Below are 18,623 nucleotides of genomic sequence, written 5' to 3' on the forward strand. Positions count from 1 at the left end.
GACTCTCAGTGCACATCGTTACAGATTCATTGATATCACCTAGAATGTATGTGTTGCCACCCTAGAATCACTCATTACTCATAAAACAAATGTAGAACTTTTTTTATTCAAAAACTAAAAATACAGTCATACCGTCCAATTTATTTTCTTTAAATACCGTGACATAATATTTTGGCCAAATCCCCCAGCCCTAACTGTATGTGACACATCTTTATTAGCTTTGACCAAAGCATTCCTTTCATTGAACATTACCTCTACGGTAATGTGAACATTTTATTTTTACTGGCGCTATAAGACCCATTCTTCATGTGTCTGTAGAAAATAACTGATTTATGAACAAAAAAGGAAAAAGTGAAAGCTTAGGAGAAGAGGTTTGATGAGGAATCAGCAACTAGTAATGAAACGGTAGCAATAGTTCAGCTTCAATTGTTCAATTCATACTGAGGCACATTTCCTGTCTACATAATGACTAGAGACATTCAGAGGGGTTGGGTTAAATGTGGAAGACACATTTCAGTTGAAGGCATTCAGTACAACTGACTAGGTATCCCCCTTTACCTTTCCCATTATGGAGAGGGGACTCAACCTAAACCATTTTACCTGGGCAGAGAGTAGGGGAGCCACATGAGATAATGCTCTGTGGGAATATTTTCCCAGCGGTTGACAAGAAGAGTAATGGTAGTTGGAGTTTATGGGTTATCAAATTAACATTTGTAATAAAATGTTTTTTTCAATGGAACAGACAAGTTTAAAATAATTTCAAATGCTTGATTTTTATTTATTTATCTGCACCAGAGGCAATCACTGAGAGGAACCAGTTTTCTTTCTTTCTCTTTCCCTCTCTCTCGTTCTTCTCTTTCTTCTCAGAATCTCCATAATTGCATTCTAACAAAAATATAATCTGTGAGTTGAACAGCTTTCCTGAATGTCTGTGGAGCTACACTCCAGAGGGAAGCAGACACTGGTTATTCAGTTCAAATATCCTGCTCTCTGAGCACATTCACATGGATTTAACTCATTTTATCTTTGGAAGCCACAAAAAGGAATATTAATTACAAATTACTTTTCAATCAGCCTCAAAACGTGATTAGACTCATTTGGTCTTCAGATTTGTACATTGTTAGAGTAAAGATAAAGATGATGATGATGATGATTACATTCTAATAATGGAAGCAGTGGAGGTGCTTGTGGAGGCAACAGTTGCAGTAACTAAGGAAGTGGGTGTTCTTCCAGTCCAGCCCAGTGCATCCTCACCACCTAGCCGTCCACCGTCCTCTCCTGTATCTGTATTTGTACCTGTGGAATGTGATGCTGTTTAAAGCTGACTGAGCCCTGTTATCACCATACATCTCCTCGCCAAGCAAAACAACGCACATTCTTGGCAGGGAAGTATCTCTGGGATGAAATGAAAAGAGGAACCCTTCAACGCTTACACCACCTCCCCTCCTATCCCACCAGGACGCAAATGAGGGGGAAAACAAGTCCCTCTCCCTTCTTTTCCCTCTGTTTCCCTCTGAGAGACACACACAACATGGCTGTTCAGCCTTCGCTTTTTGAGCCCTTGTCCAAAGAAAACAGTAGAAATAATAAATCACCTTCTGAAACTAACCCTGTCCATACCTAGGTCACAGCTCGCCGTTGTTCACGTTTGACCCACCGCCTCGCTCACAGGAAGTGACATGTACAGGAAGTGACACATTTAGAAGAGCATTTGGAATATCCTCCCTGCCAAAGGAGAGGCCCCACAGTCCCAGTCCTATACTCTGACCCCGCTAAAGTTGACAAGAGGAGCTCATTTGGAGCATTTGGAGAGAAAGCTGAGCCATACTGTCACACTTCACAACGTCCCCCTCGCCTGTGTCCTCTGCCTCCCAGGGTGCAACACGCTAACAGCCCTATGCATCATCCTTACCAGCTTCCCCCAGTTTCCCTCAGGCTAACTTTCATTAGGGCACACAGCTCCTTGGGGAGTTGAGGCTGTACAGGGACGGTGAATGTACACACTGACCAACCTGCCTGAGAATCTACCAATGACATCCTTCTGCATTAGAGAAGCCATTGGAGAGCTGTCTGTACTCCCAGTGGAGGCATACATATCACCCAGAGCATTAGTGTTGCCACAGCCAAATGGAGCACTGAGTGTCTGCTGAGGCTGACTACATACACGGAGCAGTAGACACCTCATTGGGAATTTAGACAATAGCAAGACTGAATACAAGCTAAACTGCACGAGAGGCTAAACTGCACGAGAGGCTAAACTGCACGAGAGGCTAAACTGCACGAGAGGCTAAACTGCACGAGAGGCTAAACTGCACGAGAGGCTAAACTGACTGACTTGAAATAGAGCCAAACAAAGAAACCACAGCTGTACATCAAAGAAGAACAAACTGCTTGAACCTTAAGTCCTTTTGTGAGACATTATCCATTCATAGGCACTGGTGCCTTGATAAATGTACACTCACTACATATTCCACACACTGTTCCAGCACAGCCTAAAATCATGCCATAATTCAAGCATGGCAAGGACAACATCTTCATGGAATAGGACCACATCACGCTAGACTCTAGCGCAATAATGAACCATGACCTCATTGTGTGAAGACAAGTCACCACACAGATCCCTTCCACAGAAGCACGCCTTACAGAGGCAACCAACCAAACACGCCTTAAAGCCAACATGATACAGCACAACAGACCATAATCATCATCACTCTCAGCCCTGTGTCAGACTCTCTTCAGGTGTGATTTGAGTGAAAGGCGGGTTTTGTGTACTGTGGGGTTACCTGATGAAGAAGGAGGCTGCAGCGGATGCACTCTGAGTGGAGGTGGTTGTGGAGGTGTGGCCAGGGGCAGGGGGGGGTGACGTCACACTGTCCCAGCTGGACGGAGCTCCTCTGTCGGCTGGGGGTCAGACTACAGTTGGAGCTGTGGACAGGGGCCTCCGAAGCAGGGACAGGAACATCCCTCTCTACGTCCCCCATCAGACCCTGTGCCTGCAAAGAGACAGACAGAGAGAGACAGACAGAGAGACCGACAGAGAGAGACACAGAGAGTTAGCAATGAGTGTGCCTCAAGAGTTAACCACCACTGCTGGACCCCAACACCTCTCTTCCAGCCCATTTACTCCCTCTCTCCTCTCCTCCGCCACAGATGGGCAGACAGCTGCTCTGGCAATCCCAGTAAACGGGTGTCAGTTATTCACCTCAGCAACAACTAACTCCCCACAGGATGGCAAGGGCGCTGGACTGGACTGTCCTAGACTGGACTAGACTGGACTGTACTAGACTGGACTGTACTAGACTGGACTGGACTGGACTAGACTGGACTGGACTAGACTGGACTGTCCTAGACTGGACTGGACTGGACTACCCTGGACTGTCCTAGACTGGACTGGACTAGACTGGACTGGACTATACTGGACTGTACTGGACTACACTGGACTGGACTACACTGGACTGTCCTAGACTGGACTAGACTAGACTGGACTGGACTGCTTAATTCTGGCAACACTAAGGAGGATGCACGGTGTGAATGATAATTAAGTGATAGCCAACATCTAATTACAGTTTAGCTGTTAAATCATTGGCCATATACATACATCAGCAGCTAATTTGGCATGTGTGAGCAGCTTTGTAACGCACAGCTTGATTTAAACAGGAAAATAAATATTTACCATCCAACAACAAAAGACATCTCCATATCTACACACAAACCATAAGCAGTGGAATACCATAGTAGACGCAAGCCTTTTCTCTGATAGGCCCATGATGACTACTGCTCTGTGAAGGTATGCTTAAGGTGCAGATGTAGAGGGGTAACAGAGCATAGCCTGTCTGCAGCGCTGCCTGCCAGCTGGGGTATGAGTCAGGAGCAGAAGGAAGCTGCCTCAGCCTGGCCCCAGGCCCCAGGGGTGGTAATGACTAGGGGTGATGAGGCAGGTCCCAGACTGCTCTCGGAGTGCTAGTCTGGGGGAAGGGGGCCAGAGAGTTGGTCCACTGATCACCCAGGCAGCCCATAATACACATCCCTGTTCCTACCAGGTGCACCATGACAACACAGGGTTAATCCTCACCCTAACCACGAGTATATCCAACTGTACAGTGATCAATGAAACTTGACAAGAACCAGTTTTGTGGGTCAGCCCAAAACAAATGGTCGAATTAAGCCTCTAGTTTTCATTTACATTTATCCTGGTGACACCTCCACACTGGGTAACCAGCAACCTGGAGTCAAACACGGCATGAGGTTTCACAGTATATATTTGTCAACGCTATCCAGTCCCTCTGTAAATGTACTTACTCAATGGTTGCCCTAGTTTCATGTTTGGTAAGTAAAATAACATAATTTACAATATTTGTATAAAGTGTTCTACCGGCGTGCGCCATCTATCAACGGAGGCTGACATCTGATCTAGTTATACGACATAGCTGACATGCGAGTGCTATACATCAGTATGCAGGGGCATACATTCAGACATTCACAGGAACACAGGCACCTCCGGCAGTAGGGTTATATCTCAGCACAAGCACTGACACTATAAGCTTGTCATGATCACCACAATCAAATGTGGTTGTTTTGAATCCCAAGGGAATTGCTCATTGACTGTACCTCAGAGAGCCATAACCAGCTTGCCACTTCTGCTTATTAATAATCACATTGACTTATTTTGTTTAGATGCCAGACACCTGTGTTGTGTTGTTCCGGATATCCATGGAAATAAGTCTAATCATTGAACATGCTTATTTAGGCATTTTGGCTGTTGAAAGTCCAACATTGTGGTTGGTGGGTTGTGAGACAGCGAGGGCCTCTTGTACATGTCAGGGTTATGATTTGTGAAGTGCGTGATGGAGAGATGAGGTGCAAACTGAAATGAGCCGAGCGTAGATTCTTCACACGCACCTGGCGGAGTGGAAAGACTCACGACAGCAGGTCAGGTGTCCGTGACAGAACAGGAACTCAACCCATACCAGAGAGGTGTACCCATGTCACATCATCCAGAAAGACTGAAATACCTCAAACACTTAGGCAGGATGCCTATCTGGACAGCTCATCCACAACCCTGTCATAGATTAAGCCAATTCTGGTGTCAGGTTTTAGAATAAAAATGGAAGCAGGTTTGAGGAGCCCATTGAGGCTAGAGTATGAGGGTGGCGGAGGGATGTTGTGGGGTGTAACCAGAATAAACAGCTCACTGTAACACACACAGACACCCATATGATTTTGAAAAACACATCATAATGCCTGTCAGGAGAGAGACTCAGGACTTAAGATCTTCAAGTAACCTCCTCTACAAGGCGGTAGGCCAGTAAGGCCACTGCTGTCCCTGGTTAAGGGCCCTGGTCAGGTAATTAGGCACTGACAGTGGTGCCATGTGTCCAGTGCCATTTACACTGAGTGTCAGTAATGAGGGGACCTACCACCCTTCAACGCCCAACCCAATGGCACCCCGCACAGCCGATAGCTCCTGTTTCCCAGCAATGAGGGGGAGAAGAAGAGGCAGCATGATTTCAATACAGACTGTCTCGGGCCAGCTGGACTCAGTGACTCCCTTCCCATCAGCATTCTAAAGAGCATTCGCTTCTCAGAGCCGGAGCCTAGTAGGGATCCCCGGTGACCTCTGATCCCACTGTCCCACAGGCCATTATTGCTGAGGTGAAATAAACCCTGCTAATCTGGGCCCGTCCTGATCCAATGGCTTCAGCAACAACTACAAATGGTGGAGGAGGAGTGTATACAGTAGATGGATCACTGGGATGCACAACAATAAATCAATTTCTTTCTTGATTCTCCTTAAATGTTGCCCTAGAAAATGTTTTTTGACTGAACAGTATAGGATGGACTCATCAGAAAAGAGTTCAAATAGAAATGTGCCTCCTCTATGCTTCACTCACTCTCTCTCCCTCCTCTATCCTTCACGCTCTCTCTCTCCCTGCTCTATCCTTCATGCTCTCTCTCTCCCTCCTCTATGCTTCACTCACTCTCTCTCTCCCTCCTCTATGCTTCACGCTCTCTCTCTCCTCTATCCTTCACTCTCTCATTCCTCCTCTATGCTTCACTCTCTCCCTCCTCTATCCTTCACGCTCTCTCTCTCTCCTCTATCCTTCACGCTCTCTCTCTCTCCTCTATGCTTCACTCACTCTCTCCCTCCTCTATCCTTCACTCTCTCTCTCCCTCTATCCTTCACTCTCTTTCTCTCTCTCCTCTATCCCTCACTCTCTCATTCCTCCTCTATGCTTCACTCTCTCCCTCCTCTATCCTTCACTCTCTCTCTCTCTCCTCTATCCCTCACTCTTTCATTCCTCCTCTATCCTTCACTCTCTCTATCGCTCTCCTCTATCCTTTACTCTCGCTCTCCCTCCTCTATGCTTCACTCACTCTCTCCCTCCTCTATCCTTCACTCTCTCCTCTATCCTTTACTCACTCTCTCCCTCCTCTATCCTCCACGCTCTCATTCCCTCCTCTATCCATTCTCTCTCTCCCTCCTCTATCCTTCACTCACTCTCTCCCTCCTCTATCCTTCACTCACTCTTTCCCTCTATCCTTCACTCACTCTCTCCATCCTCTATCCTTCACTCACTCTCTCCCTCCTTTATCCTTCACTCACTCTTTCCCTCTATCCTTCACTCACTCTCTCCGTCCTCTATCCTTCACTCACTCTCTCCCTCCTCTATCCTTCACTCACTCTTTCCCTCCTCTATCCTTCTCTCTCTCTCCCTCTATCCTTCTCTCTCTCTCTCGCTCTCCGCCATCATTCACTCTCTCTCTCCCTGTGTGGCCGGGGGCCATGCAGGCCCAGCTGTACTGTGGCAGACAGCAGCCCAGATGGTCCATTGGGCGTCCAGTGGGTACCAGACGTGTGAGAGGTCACACAGGGCCACTAGCGGCCAACAACACACTCTAAACCCCCAGGGTCAAGAGCACTCGGTTTTAGCAGATTAGCGTGCATTTGATTGTGGAGCAGAGGGCAAATCACAGATTTGTGTCAATCAATTAGTCATTTTATAGTGTCCACTGTTAAGTTCAGTATTCACTACTCACACTGTTGTTTGCACGGCTTAGAATGACGGAGTTGTTAATCTAACTAAATCCGACATCAGAGGTTAGAACTCATAGGTGTTAAATGATCAACCGAGGGGGGAATTCAACAACAGATGCTTTGATTTTGCTTCATCAGGTTTTTGGGAGACTGGAGTTCTCTAGCAGACCTTCCAGAGGACGGATGTGTTGTTTCCTCCATTTAACCCACATATGACTCAGTCTCTCAGTGAGCCCATTGCCCCAGCTGTTAACTGTAGTGTAAATGAACACACATTTAATTCCAAGCCAGAGCCTTTTCACTGTGTGAAAGTTTCATGGTGTCCTATAATGGGCTGTGTGCTGGTAGACTAGATAGAGCCTTAAGGCTGGCACACATCACACCGAAAATGAATCTAGCGTTCGTCTGCCGAACACGCAATATTATTTGTAAAATCGGTGAGCACACGGTTCACAAATTGCGTTCACGGGTGCTAAGTACAAACGCTATTGGTGTGTCTGAGCCGTAAAGCCCTCGGAATAAGACACTCTGTAAGATTTCTGTCAAACAGGTGGCACCTATCTGACTTTCTTTGTCTGCACTACAGAGCTCAACACTCGTCCCACAAAGTATTCAAGTGGGGAATTGTGAATTAAAGCACTTGCCTTTAGGGCACAGCGCAGCTCCATATCATCTATGGCCTGTGCGAGTTTTTGTCATTCTGAGAGATCTTGTTTTAATGAAAGAAATGGACTTTCTGCTGTTTGTATCGTGGTATCCTGAAGGAACATGTGTCTCTGAGGAGGCCCAGCCGTGCGGCAGGGTAGCCTAGTGGTTAGAGCGTTGGACTAGTAACCGGAAGGTTGCAAGTTCAAACCCCCGAGCTGACAAGGTACAAATCTGTCGTTCTGCCCCTGAACAGGCAGTTAACCCACTGTTCCTAGGCCGTCATTGAAAATAAGAATTTGTTCTTAACTGACTTGCCTAGTTAAAATATATATATATGGTTAAATAAAGATAAAATTAAAATTGTGCAAAGCTTCATCCTAGTTCCCATCGGCTCTAATTGCTTTTAGACACAAGTCAGTCTCTCTCCCTATATGCAAGATTTTTGATTTGCCCTAGATTGCACACATGCTGTTAAATGATTCTGGAAGCCTCACATAAACTGCCACTAAAAGCACTTGTTGACAGTTAAAGAGAAAACCCTGTTTGTAATCTTCAGTGTCCAGAATGAGGAATAACACTGACGGATGCCGTAATTGAGTGCAATTTTCGAGACAGCGATTTTCAATGCCATATTAAGTAGAAGCACCGAAAACAGAAATAAAATGGAGGAGCCACAAACAGCTTCTGATTGAGAACATAAAAATGACAGAAGTAAAAAATATTAGCAATTGACGACTGCTTTTTGCTCAGTGCTCTCAGACTCCCTAGTGTAGAATGTCACAGCAATGTATAAGAGACAGGTTAGAGGCTTGGTCCAGATGTCCCTCTCTCTCTCGCTGCAGGAAGAAAACTCTTCAATAAAAAGGACAACATCCCATAATGATAACCCTGGAATAAAGTATATTACAAGACATGGGGAAATGTCATGACTTCCGCTGAAGTCTGTCCATCTCCTTGTTCAGGCGGCGTTCGGCGGTCGACGTCACCGGCCTTCTGGCCATCGCCGATCCACTTTTCATTTTCCATTTGTTTTGTCTTTGTCTTACACATCTGGTTTCAATCCCCCAATTACTTGTTCATTATTTAACCCTCTGTTCCCCCATGTTTGTTTGTGAGCAATTGTTTATTGTATTGCGGCCCGTATTTGTGGCCTTGTATTTATACGACGTGTATTGTGATATATTTGAGTAAAATTGCTTTCATTACTCATATCTGCTGTCCTGCGCCTGACTCATCTCACCAGCTACACACAGACGCTTTACAGGAATATGTCTGTATGGAGCAATATACTTTAGTATGCCTGAGATTTACAGCAAGATTGTAAGGTGGTCATTGGTTCAGTACATTAGTCTTGGTCTCCCCAATTAGCCAGTACCACCCAGGAGCCATGACTCCTGAGGAATGAGAGGTCACCTCTCCTGCAGAGTTCTGAGGCCCAGGGTCTGAGTGAGGTTCTTCTCATTTCTCTAAAGGTCTGAGATGTAATCATTCCATTGTCAGACTTTGTTCACTCAAAGTTCTCAAGCCAAGGTTCACAAATAACTTTGAAAACAACATTGACAAGAGTAACAAGCTGTCTATACAAAATATTCCTAGATGTGCTTTGACATAGTGTATCTGTATCAATAGTGATAATGATGAGTTTTGAAGGTCTGAATACATACTGGGCTGGGCTGAGGGAGGAAGTTGTTGACTCTGGAGATGCTCCACATGCCCTCAAGGTACTGCTGGGCCTGGATAGTGACCGATCCCAGGGTCCCAGTCAGCTGCCCTCCCCCCACCGTCACCTGGACACTGGTCTTGGGCCCAGCAGAGACAGAGGAGCCCTGCGGACAGTCCTGCCCCCTGTGCCAACTCTCCCTCAGGGGCAGAATGGTGTGGGCTTGGGCATGGGCTTTGGAAGGCTGCCTCACTTGGGCATTGGAGGAGGAGAGTGTCAGTTTATGAGGTTGCCCAGAGAGGGTGGTGGAGGGCAGAGCAGGCATGTCATGGCTCAGGGTCAGGGCCGCGTGCGAGGCGCCTACTGTCTGCAGGGCCTCCTGCCTCAGCTGGTGGAGAGGCGTAGAACACACCTGACAGCAGCCCTCATGGCTCCCAGGCACTTGGAGCTGGTCGAATAGGAAGGCTGCGTAGCCAGGATCCTGTAGAGGAAATAAAGAGAGAGACTTAACATGGTCCCATTCAGAAAAAAACATGGTAGACTACATCATATCTCCATATCAGTGTGATTGGAAGGTTTCCTTGATGTTATTAATATTTTCCAGGTGTGTCAGACAGTGGCTATTGGTGTGGTCCCTCCCGGAGGCTGCCCTTTGTGATCCTAGGCCTGCCTGCCTGCCTGCCTGCCTGCCTGCCTGCCTGCCTGCCTGCCTGCCTGCCTGCCTGCCTGCCTGCCTGCTGCCTGCCTGCCTGCCTGCCTGCCTGCCTGCCTGCCTGCCTGCCTGCCTGCCTGCCTGCCTGCCTGCCTGCCTGCCTGCCTGCCTGCCTGCCTGCCTGCCTGCCTGCCTGCCTGCCTGCCTGCCTGCCTGCCTGCCTGCCTGCCTGCCTGCCTGCCTGCCTGCCTGCCTGCCTGCCTGCCTGCCTGCCTGCCTGCCTGCCTGCCTGCCTGCCTGCCTGCCTGCCTGCCTGCCTGCCTGCCTGCCTGCCTGCCTGCCTGCCTGCCTGCCTGCCTGCCTGCCTGCCTGCCTGCCTGCCTGCCTGCCTGCCTGCCTGCCTGCCTGCCTGCCTGCCTGCCTGCCTGCCTGCCTGCCTGCCTGCCTGCCTGCCTGCCTGCCTGCCTGCCTGCCTGCCTGCCTGCCTGCCTGCCTGCCTGCCTGCCTGCCTGCCTGCCTGCCTGCCTGCCTGCCTGCCTGCCTGCCTGCCTGCCTGCCTGCCTGCCTGCCTGCCTGCCTGCCTGCCTGCCTGCCTGCCTGCCTGCCTGCCTGCCTGCCTGCCTGCCTGCCTGCCTGCCTGCCTGCCTGCCTGCCTGCCTGCCTGCCTGCCTGCCTGCCTGCCTGCCTGCCTGCCTGCCTGCCTGCCTGCCTGCCTGCCCTGCCTGCCTGCCTGCCTGCCTGCCTGCCTGCCTGCCTGCCTGCCTGCCTGCCTGCCTGCCTGCCTGCCTGCCTGCCTGCCTGCCTGCCTGCCTGCCTGCCTGCCTGCCTGCCTGCCTGCCTGCCTGCCTGCCTGCCTGCCTGCCTGCCTGCCTGCCTGCCTGCCTGCCTGCCTGCCTGCCTGCCTGCCTGCCTGCCTGCCTGCCTGCCTGCCTGCCTGCCTGCCTGCCTGCCTGCCTGCCTGCCTGCCTGCCTGCCTGCCTGCCTGCCTGCCTGCCTGCCTGCCTGCCTGCCTGCCTGCCTGCCTGCCTGCCTGCCTGCCTGCCTGCCTGCCTGCCTGCCTGCCTGCCTGCCTGCCTGCCTGCCTGCCTGCCTGCCTGCCTGCCTGCCTGCCTGCCTGCCTGCCTGCCTGCCTGCCTGCCTGCCTGCCTGCCTGCCTGCCTGCCTGCCTGCCTGCCTGCCTGCCTGCCTGCCTGCCTGCCTGCCTGCCTGCCTGCCTGCCTGCCTGCCTGCCTGCCTGCCTGCCTGCCTGCCTGCCTGCCTGCCTGCCTGCCTGCCTGCCTGCCTGCCTGCCTGCCTGCCTGCCTGCCTGCCTGCCTGCCTGCCTGCCTGCCTGCCTGCCTGCCTGCCTGCCTGCCTGCCTGCCTGCCTGCCTGCCTGCCTGCAGCTGCTCTGCCTGGAGCTGCTCTGCCTGGAGCTGCTCTGCCTGGAGCTGCTCTGCCTGGAGCTGCTCTGCCTGGAGCTGCTCTGCCTGGAGCTGCTCTGCCTGGAGCTGCTCTGCCTGCAACCAGAGACAGCAGATTATGTTGCTGGTGGATGTGCCTGCCTGGGCCTTGGACCCAAGTCAAACAACAGGGGCAAATCAGAAGAGGTAACAAAAAGGGAGTTTGAGGGATTAGTGGGAGAGACTCCAACAAATCAAAGTCTGTGCATTCCTTTGGAACACCAACTCAGCCAGACTCTTCTCCAACTTTCTCCAAGGCTGCTTAAGGACACAGAACCTGAATAAGGGTTTTGCACTGCATCAAATTAGAGAAGGAAACCAGTGGAGGTTTGTCCTTTCCCTCTGCCTGTTAAAAGACTTCCTGGAGTGTCCCTCGCAGTTGGGTGGGAAGGGAGTTGTGGGGGTTTAGAGAGGGAACCACAAAATAAAATAACAGCTGAGCCGATCCTAGGAGCTCAGAGCGTGCTATTTACATATTATGATAGTCAGTATGAAAACATACGATAAGACGCCCAGCGTGAAAAAAGAATCTCCTCCTGACAGCTAGAGGCTGTCTCTGACGATCACTCACATCACCCAGCCTTTCACTATGTGATTACAAGTCACGTCATCGTTGCTTTTCCTCATCATGCAAGTGAAGTTCTAACACCCCTTTTTTTAAATTATTATAATAATAATTTTTTAAATTATTATTATGTTGTTGTTGTTGACCCCTTTTTCTCCCCAATTTCATGATATCCAATTGGTAGTTACACTCTCAAATACTCTGTGTATATAGACATAAACGCCCACACCCACACACAGATGCGTTCACACACACACACACACACACACAAACACACACTCAAACACAAACTCACAAACACAGTCCCAGTCTCTGAAGGGGTATAAAGGCTCGGTAACCTCCCACCCATTGGAGTGGAGCTCTAAGACAGAAGCCCACAGATACATATTGTTTATGAGGCCTCTGTCCCAGTGAACCTCTGTGGTGATCAGGAGGAGTGAGACGGCCTGGCCAAACAACAATCCACTGCTTTTAATGCAGTGCCACTTAATACAGCAGGTCCAATATAACAGTCTCCATAGAGACACAACCCGTAGCCTTTAAATCTCCTCCCTCTGAAGGCAACTCAATACAGAGACTTTTAGGTGACCTCTATCTTAGAGCCCCTATCCTTATAACTACAGTATAAATGGGTATCATTACAGAGAGAATACAAACTGACCAGTTTCTCTATCCTTATGTGTATATTGCACTTCACATCCTTTTATAAGGGCCGGGACGATACCAGTATCACAACGTTTTTTCCATGGCAAAAATGAAAACACAAAGCAGACCAAACCCTTTTTAAAAACCTGCTGTATGTCAAATATTGTGTCCTATAGCTTAGAAAATACATACATGTTACTCTGGATGCTTCTTACATTAAGCATGAAACACACTGAGAATCTCACAGCCGATAGACTGACGGTACTTATCACAGTGGGAGGCCGTTCCTTCTCTTGCTAAGTCAAAAGCGGTACCTGCTGCGTGCTGACCCGATAGCGACAAACCTGCCGTTTCTATTTGTAGAATCGCAATGTTCCTCAGTGGCCAACAACTTCACTTTGAGCCAATCAGAGAGCAGGGGAGAGCCAACCCATTTTCTTTTTTTAATAGAGGGCATTTTCTACGTAAATCCACAGATGAGCCAGTCACACTTCATATGCAATGTAGGCTATGGGATGGTAACTAGCTAATTGTACATATGCAACGCACACAACCCTAAATACTTCCTCCAAGCTAGCTAACCACTTTAGCTAGTATTGACATTATAATTCAATCACAATGGATTAGCTAGTTCCAATGAAACAGCTGGCTGTATTAGCTGCCAAATTAGTGCAGTGTTCCTAGCTAGCTCGCTATGTTGTGCTAGCTAGAGGATATGCTAATGTTAGCTAGCTAAACATTTGGCTATTGGCTGGCACTGGCAGTATGGGATAATCATCTTGCTAGGTAGTTTTCTAGCTGTGACCATCTGATTAGTATCAACAAGGGCTTTCTAAAAATGGCAACATTTGCGCACATAGCTTGGAATCTGGACTATAAGCAATACGCATGGATATGCATTACTAAACAACGCTACATACACGTTCTGGTTTGGAGTATTTTAACTAGGCTGAGTGGCTGACGACTTCCAAGGTCTTTGCTGTGTGAACACAAAAGAGATTGACTGCCAACACTGTTAAGGGGTGCAATGTACTGTCGGCAGGAAAACGTTTGACAATTCTACAGGTGTGTCTAAGATTTAGGGCTGTTTTCCTAAAGTGAAATCTGCTTCATGTTTTGTTTACTTGTCACGATACTAACGAGTATTGCGATACTTACCATCTCAGGATGGTAAGTTGGTGGTTGAAGATATCCCTCTAGTGGTGTGGGGGCTGTGCTTTGGCAAAGTGGGTGGGGTTATATCCTTCCTGTTTGGCCCTGTCCGGGGGTATCATCGGATGGGGCCACAGTGTCTCCTGACCCCTCCTGTCTCAGCCTCCAGTATTTATGCTGAGGTAGTTTATGTGTCGGGGGGCTAGGGTCAGTTTGTTATATCTGGAGTACTTCTCCTGACTTATCCGGTGTCCTGTGTGAATTTAAGTATGCTCTCTCTAATTCTCTCTTTCTCTCGGAGGACCTGAGCCTTAGGACCATGCCTCAGGACTACCTGGCCTGATGACTCCTTGCTGTCCCCAGTCCACCTGGCCATGCTGCTGCTCCAGTTTCAACTGTTCTGCCTGCGGCTATGGAATCCTGACCTGTTCACCGGACGTACTACCTGTCCCAGACTTGCTGTTTTCAACTCTGAAAATCAGAGAGTGGTAGAGATACTCTTAATGATCGGCTATGAAAAGCCAACTGACATTTACTCCTGAGGTGCTGACTTGCTGCACCCTCGACAACTACTGTGATTATTATTATTTGACCATGCTGGTCATTTATGAACATTTGAACATCTTGGCCATGTTCTGTTATAATCTCCACCCGGCACAGCCAGAAGAGGACTGTCCACCCCTCATAGCCTGGTTTCTCTCTAGGTTTCTCCCTAGGTTTTGGCCTTTCTAGGGAGTTTTTCCTAGCCACCGTGCTTCTACACCTGCATTGCTTGCTGTTTGTGATTTTAGGCTGGGTTTCTATACAGCACTTTGAGATATCAGCTGATGTACGAAGGGCTATATAAATAAATTTGATTTGATACTGGTATTGTCCCGGCCCAGCTCTTTCTAACTAACAGCCAAGCAAGGGCAGGGAACATCATCATCATAATTTCGTCCCTGAGTCTCTAAACAGTGTAAGGAGTCCCGATATCTCACTGATCTACCTACAGTACTGATCCAGCCCTCATGATGAGAGAGATAGATCACCAAGCAGATTATCTAGAGAGAGGACCACACAGCACATAGGCCTGCCCAAGGAGAGGCAGCTGCTCAGATTGGCCCTGGGCAGGACACGACTGTGCTGGTCCTCTTCCAATATGGATTTTCATGGGATAAAATGGGTTTAATACTATATACTTAGTGATATACTCTGATAAATGATTAATTACATGATAGTGACACTATTGGCAATGCATAGCTAGTATGTAAAGCTGGGATAGTTGGGATAACTAGCTCCTTCTGTAGATCCTCCTACAGCTCTTATCATAGTGTTGGGTGGGGTTATGTTGGCTAATGCAGGATATGTTAGCTACAATTATCCTCTTAGGAGGATTTAGGAGAAAATTCACATGAACATGCATTTATGTAAAGAGGCTTAAAATGTAAACACCATTGAGCTTTGGAGAAAGACACTGATACGTATGAGGGATCTAATGTGAAGGCATTCTATTTCAACCCGTTTAACAGAGGGATGTTTCTGAACACACCAGGTCTGTGACAAATCAGGGGAGAAATCAGAGAGAGAGAGAGAGAGAGCGGGGATAACATATCACCACGGACACGCTTCAGTCTAGAAAACGTATTTGGTTGTGAGTAGTCATAATCAGAGTAACCCACCCTGGTTTCTTCGGCTCCACACCCCTCACCCTCCCACCAAGCCAACCCTATCCCACCTCAGGGCATGACTATATGTAATAAATCAATTCCTCTTTCCTTCTCTCTCTCCCATACATCCTATACCTTCCTCCCTCCATGTATTGTTAGGTGTTGATTTAGGAGTGGCAATAAAACCAGCCACAAAGCTCAGCCCACCTGCTATTCTGGAGGTTCTGGAGGTTAGCGAGTGAGTTTCCCTTGTAAAGCTGTCTGTCTGTGAGCATTATGCTCTGGGGAAGAGTGAGCTAGAGGTCAGGGGTAGGAAGTGGATCATGGTGATGCTGATGGTGATGATGATGGTTATGATAGTGGAGATGATGATGCTAGCCCATCTTTGAGGTGGAGAGTCTGAAGGGCAGATAATCACATATTATCTCCACATCAGGTATGAGGAAAGCAGGCCGTAAATCAAAAATAGGCATGACCTTGACTCTCTGTCTGTCTGTTGTTTTAAGATTCCTTAAAGGATTTCAGCCTGAACTGCAGCCTGTCAAAACTCTCCGAAATGCACACCTCAAAAATGTCTGTAGGAAGCAGTTTCCAATTTCTGTTTCCTAAGTGATATCTGATTCCGATGTACAGATAACAAAATTGGATTGTATAGGCAAGTTGCAAGATATTTTTATCACAAACCGATGACCCAAGGAAGTTGTGTAATTCATAATGTGGAATACATGAGACGTGACATACTGTACTATGCATGTATTGAGGCCTGATGCGTTTATTTTATTATCCATGTGATCTATTGTTGACAGGTGCAAGTGAGTGTAAAAAATAGTCCAGTTTGAGAGCTGCATCAACACAATACAAGTGTTCCATCCATTGAGAGGGACATGAAGGCCTGAGCATCTTCAACCATTGTTGGGTACAAGTGGAAGACTACTAGGCTTCAGAGCACAAGCACGTGAAAGAGAAAGAGAGTGAGCATGAGTAAGGACATGGATAGAGAGAGAGGGAGGCAGGTTCGGGTTGTGCCCCTTGCCTGGCGGCTTGTGGGTCATTGTGTTGGTTTACTGCCTGTCGACGAGGATCTTTATTAAACTCTGGGGACGAATTAAGTCAGATGCTGTGGCCTTATTATGGAAAATAGGCCAGCATACAATGGAAAAGAAGTGCCTGTGGCACCTACGTTTGCCGTCTGATGAAATTCAGCCATAGATCGGCCGACCGGATACAGAAAGCCGAACCATGACTTACTTAAATAAGGAAGCGGTCATAGCGATTTCATATGCATGAGGCCCCTTGTCAGACTAAAGACTTTCAGACACGCTCCATTAAAAGTAGAACACTCTTGGAAATGATATTTTATATTCCATTGAGTTGCGGAGCACCTGTCAGATGGGGAGCAGTGACCTTCACCACAGAGCAGGTCTCTGTGTTGTGGTGGCCATTCAGTTAAAGGAAGCAAGAGGCAGTACAGCCACAGCACACCCAAAAGTTGACTTCATAAGATTAAATTGTGCAATCTCCTATTCCTTCCTTCTTTCTTCCAGTTTTTTCCTACACTATTGTACAGGGAAACTTTCCCCCGATGACTCAGTAGGTCAACACAGTGCTGTCTTTCCACACTAGAGTCCATTCCCAACAGTATTTTTGCTGTTAACACAATAGAATACGGCAGAGTTTTTCATACTTCCTATAACGGCGTATAAAACCAACAGGACCACACAACAACACAGCTGCTTCATCTAACGCCTTTTAAAAACTGGAAATCCTCCACTCTCCCTTCTCTTATTTCTTCGTAAGGACAGCTTAAGAAAGTCTGAGCCGTATCTGTTGACTTTTTTTCTGACACCTTTGGCACTGTCAGTAGTACTGTCCCAGTGTGTTTCAATGGAACTAGGCCCCAATAAACCACAGGAGCCTACAGACAGATCCCACAGTGAGGACGAGAGCTGCCAACAGGCCTACTTTCCCACAGGTAGCCTGGGCTCTCCCTGACAGCCAGGCCAGAGAAAAACGAGCACAGCTGCAGGCCTGTCCTGGGTGACCACAGGCCATTAAGACAGATTACATTCCCAGGGTAAAAGGACCACATCTAGCGGTAATCCCTCCCCTTCATGCCCTCAACTCTCTCACCCCTCAGCCATCCCGTAGAGCAGCAGTGGGCTGGACAGCCTCAGCAGACCCGTAGATCTAATTTGACTTCAGGAGCAGTTAATGCTGAACCACCAGTGGAAGCAGAGGACAACAGATCATTAAGTTTAACCACCCAGGTCCTGTGCTGTGGAGCTAGAGAAGACAATGAGTCAGGATCTCACACTAACATGCGGTTTACCTCTGTGGAAACGTCTCCTGTGCCACACAAAGGGTCATCAAACCACATCAAATAGATGCTCACTGCTGCCTGCCTGTCTGTGTGTAGCACACGGAACACTTTCCCAAGCATAAACTCTGTATTAGCAACAGCATTGGAATTGTGTTATTTGTCTGCATGACAAAATAAGAACATAATTCCAGAGATAGAATATCCACCACTGAAGTACTTAATTCACACCTGACTAAACAAAATAACTAAGTTCTCAGTTGAAGTAGCTTATTAACATCGCTACAGTACTCTTGACTGCCCTATTTTCACGATTCATGATGATATCTGGACCCCATTGCCCCGAAAATTTGTCTTCTCACAAAATCACCTGTAGTGTCGAATGGTTTGGCCTACAAACGTTTTGCTCTACGACCCCCAAAAGCGTCTGAAGTCGGTACAGCTGATCTGCGAACTTCTGTCTGTAGTGTCTGAACAGTTTGGGCTACACACTAATATGACCCCTCTGTGGAAAGGTGAGACTCATGAACACGTACATGTTTTGCTCTAGGATGCGCACAGGCCTCACAAGACTCGTCTGAAGGTCCCCCGGTACCAGTTGAAAAAGGAATAGAAGTATAGTATATATGGAGACTGTATGGTGCCAAAAATAAAGGGGTTCAATTCTCAAAATATGTTTCCTGATCGTTCTTATATCTCCCCGATATAGGACAGACATTTCAGAACAAACCTCCTCTCAATTTTTTGGGGGACTATCTGTTGTTCAATGTAGTGAATCTGTTATTCAATGCATTTGTATGGGCTAATAGCAGTAAGGCCCAAAAATTGTCATTCCTAAAATTCAAAATCAAATAGCTA

At 47.9% G+C, this 18,623-nt stretch overlaps 1 protein-coding gene across 1 annotated transcript in view; it reads right to left on the bottom strand.

Annotated features, from left to right (window-relative positions):
* The window catches only part of LOC109894473 (kinesin-like protein KIF26A), a 130,392-nt gene that overhangs the window by 45,480 nt on the left and 66,289 nt on the right, over nt 1–18,623 (bottom strand). Inside the window, exons 2-4 of the mRNA XM_031828479.1 lie at nt 11,375–11,494; nt 9,349–9,825; nt 2,784–2,908 (exon numbers count right to left, since the gene is read on the bottom strand). Of these exons, the coding sequence (XP_031684339.1) occupies nt 2,784–2,908; nt 9,349–9,825; nt 11,375–11,494 (722 nt within the window). The remainder of the gene's footprint in view (nt 1–2,783; nt 2,909–9,348; nt 9,826–11,374; nt 11,495–18,623) is intronic.

This window comes from Oncorhynchus kisutch, linkage group LG7 (assembly GCF_002021735.2).
Source record: "Oncorhynchus kisutch isolate 150728-3 linkage group LG7, Okis_V2, whole genome shotgun sequence".
NCBI lineage: Eukaryota > Metazoa > Chordata > Actinopteri > Salmoniformes > Salmonidae > Oncorhynchus > Oncorhynchus kisutch.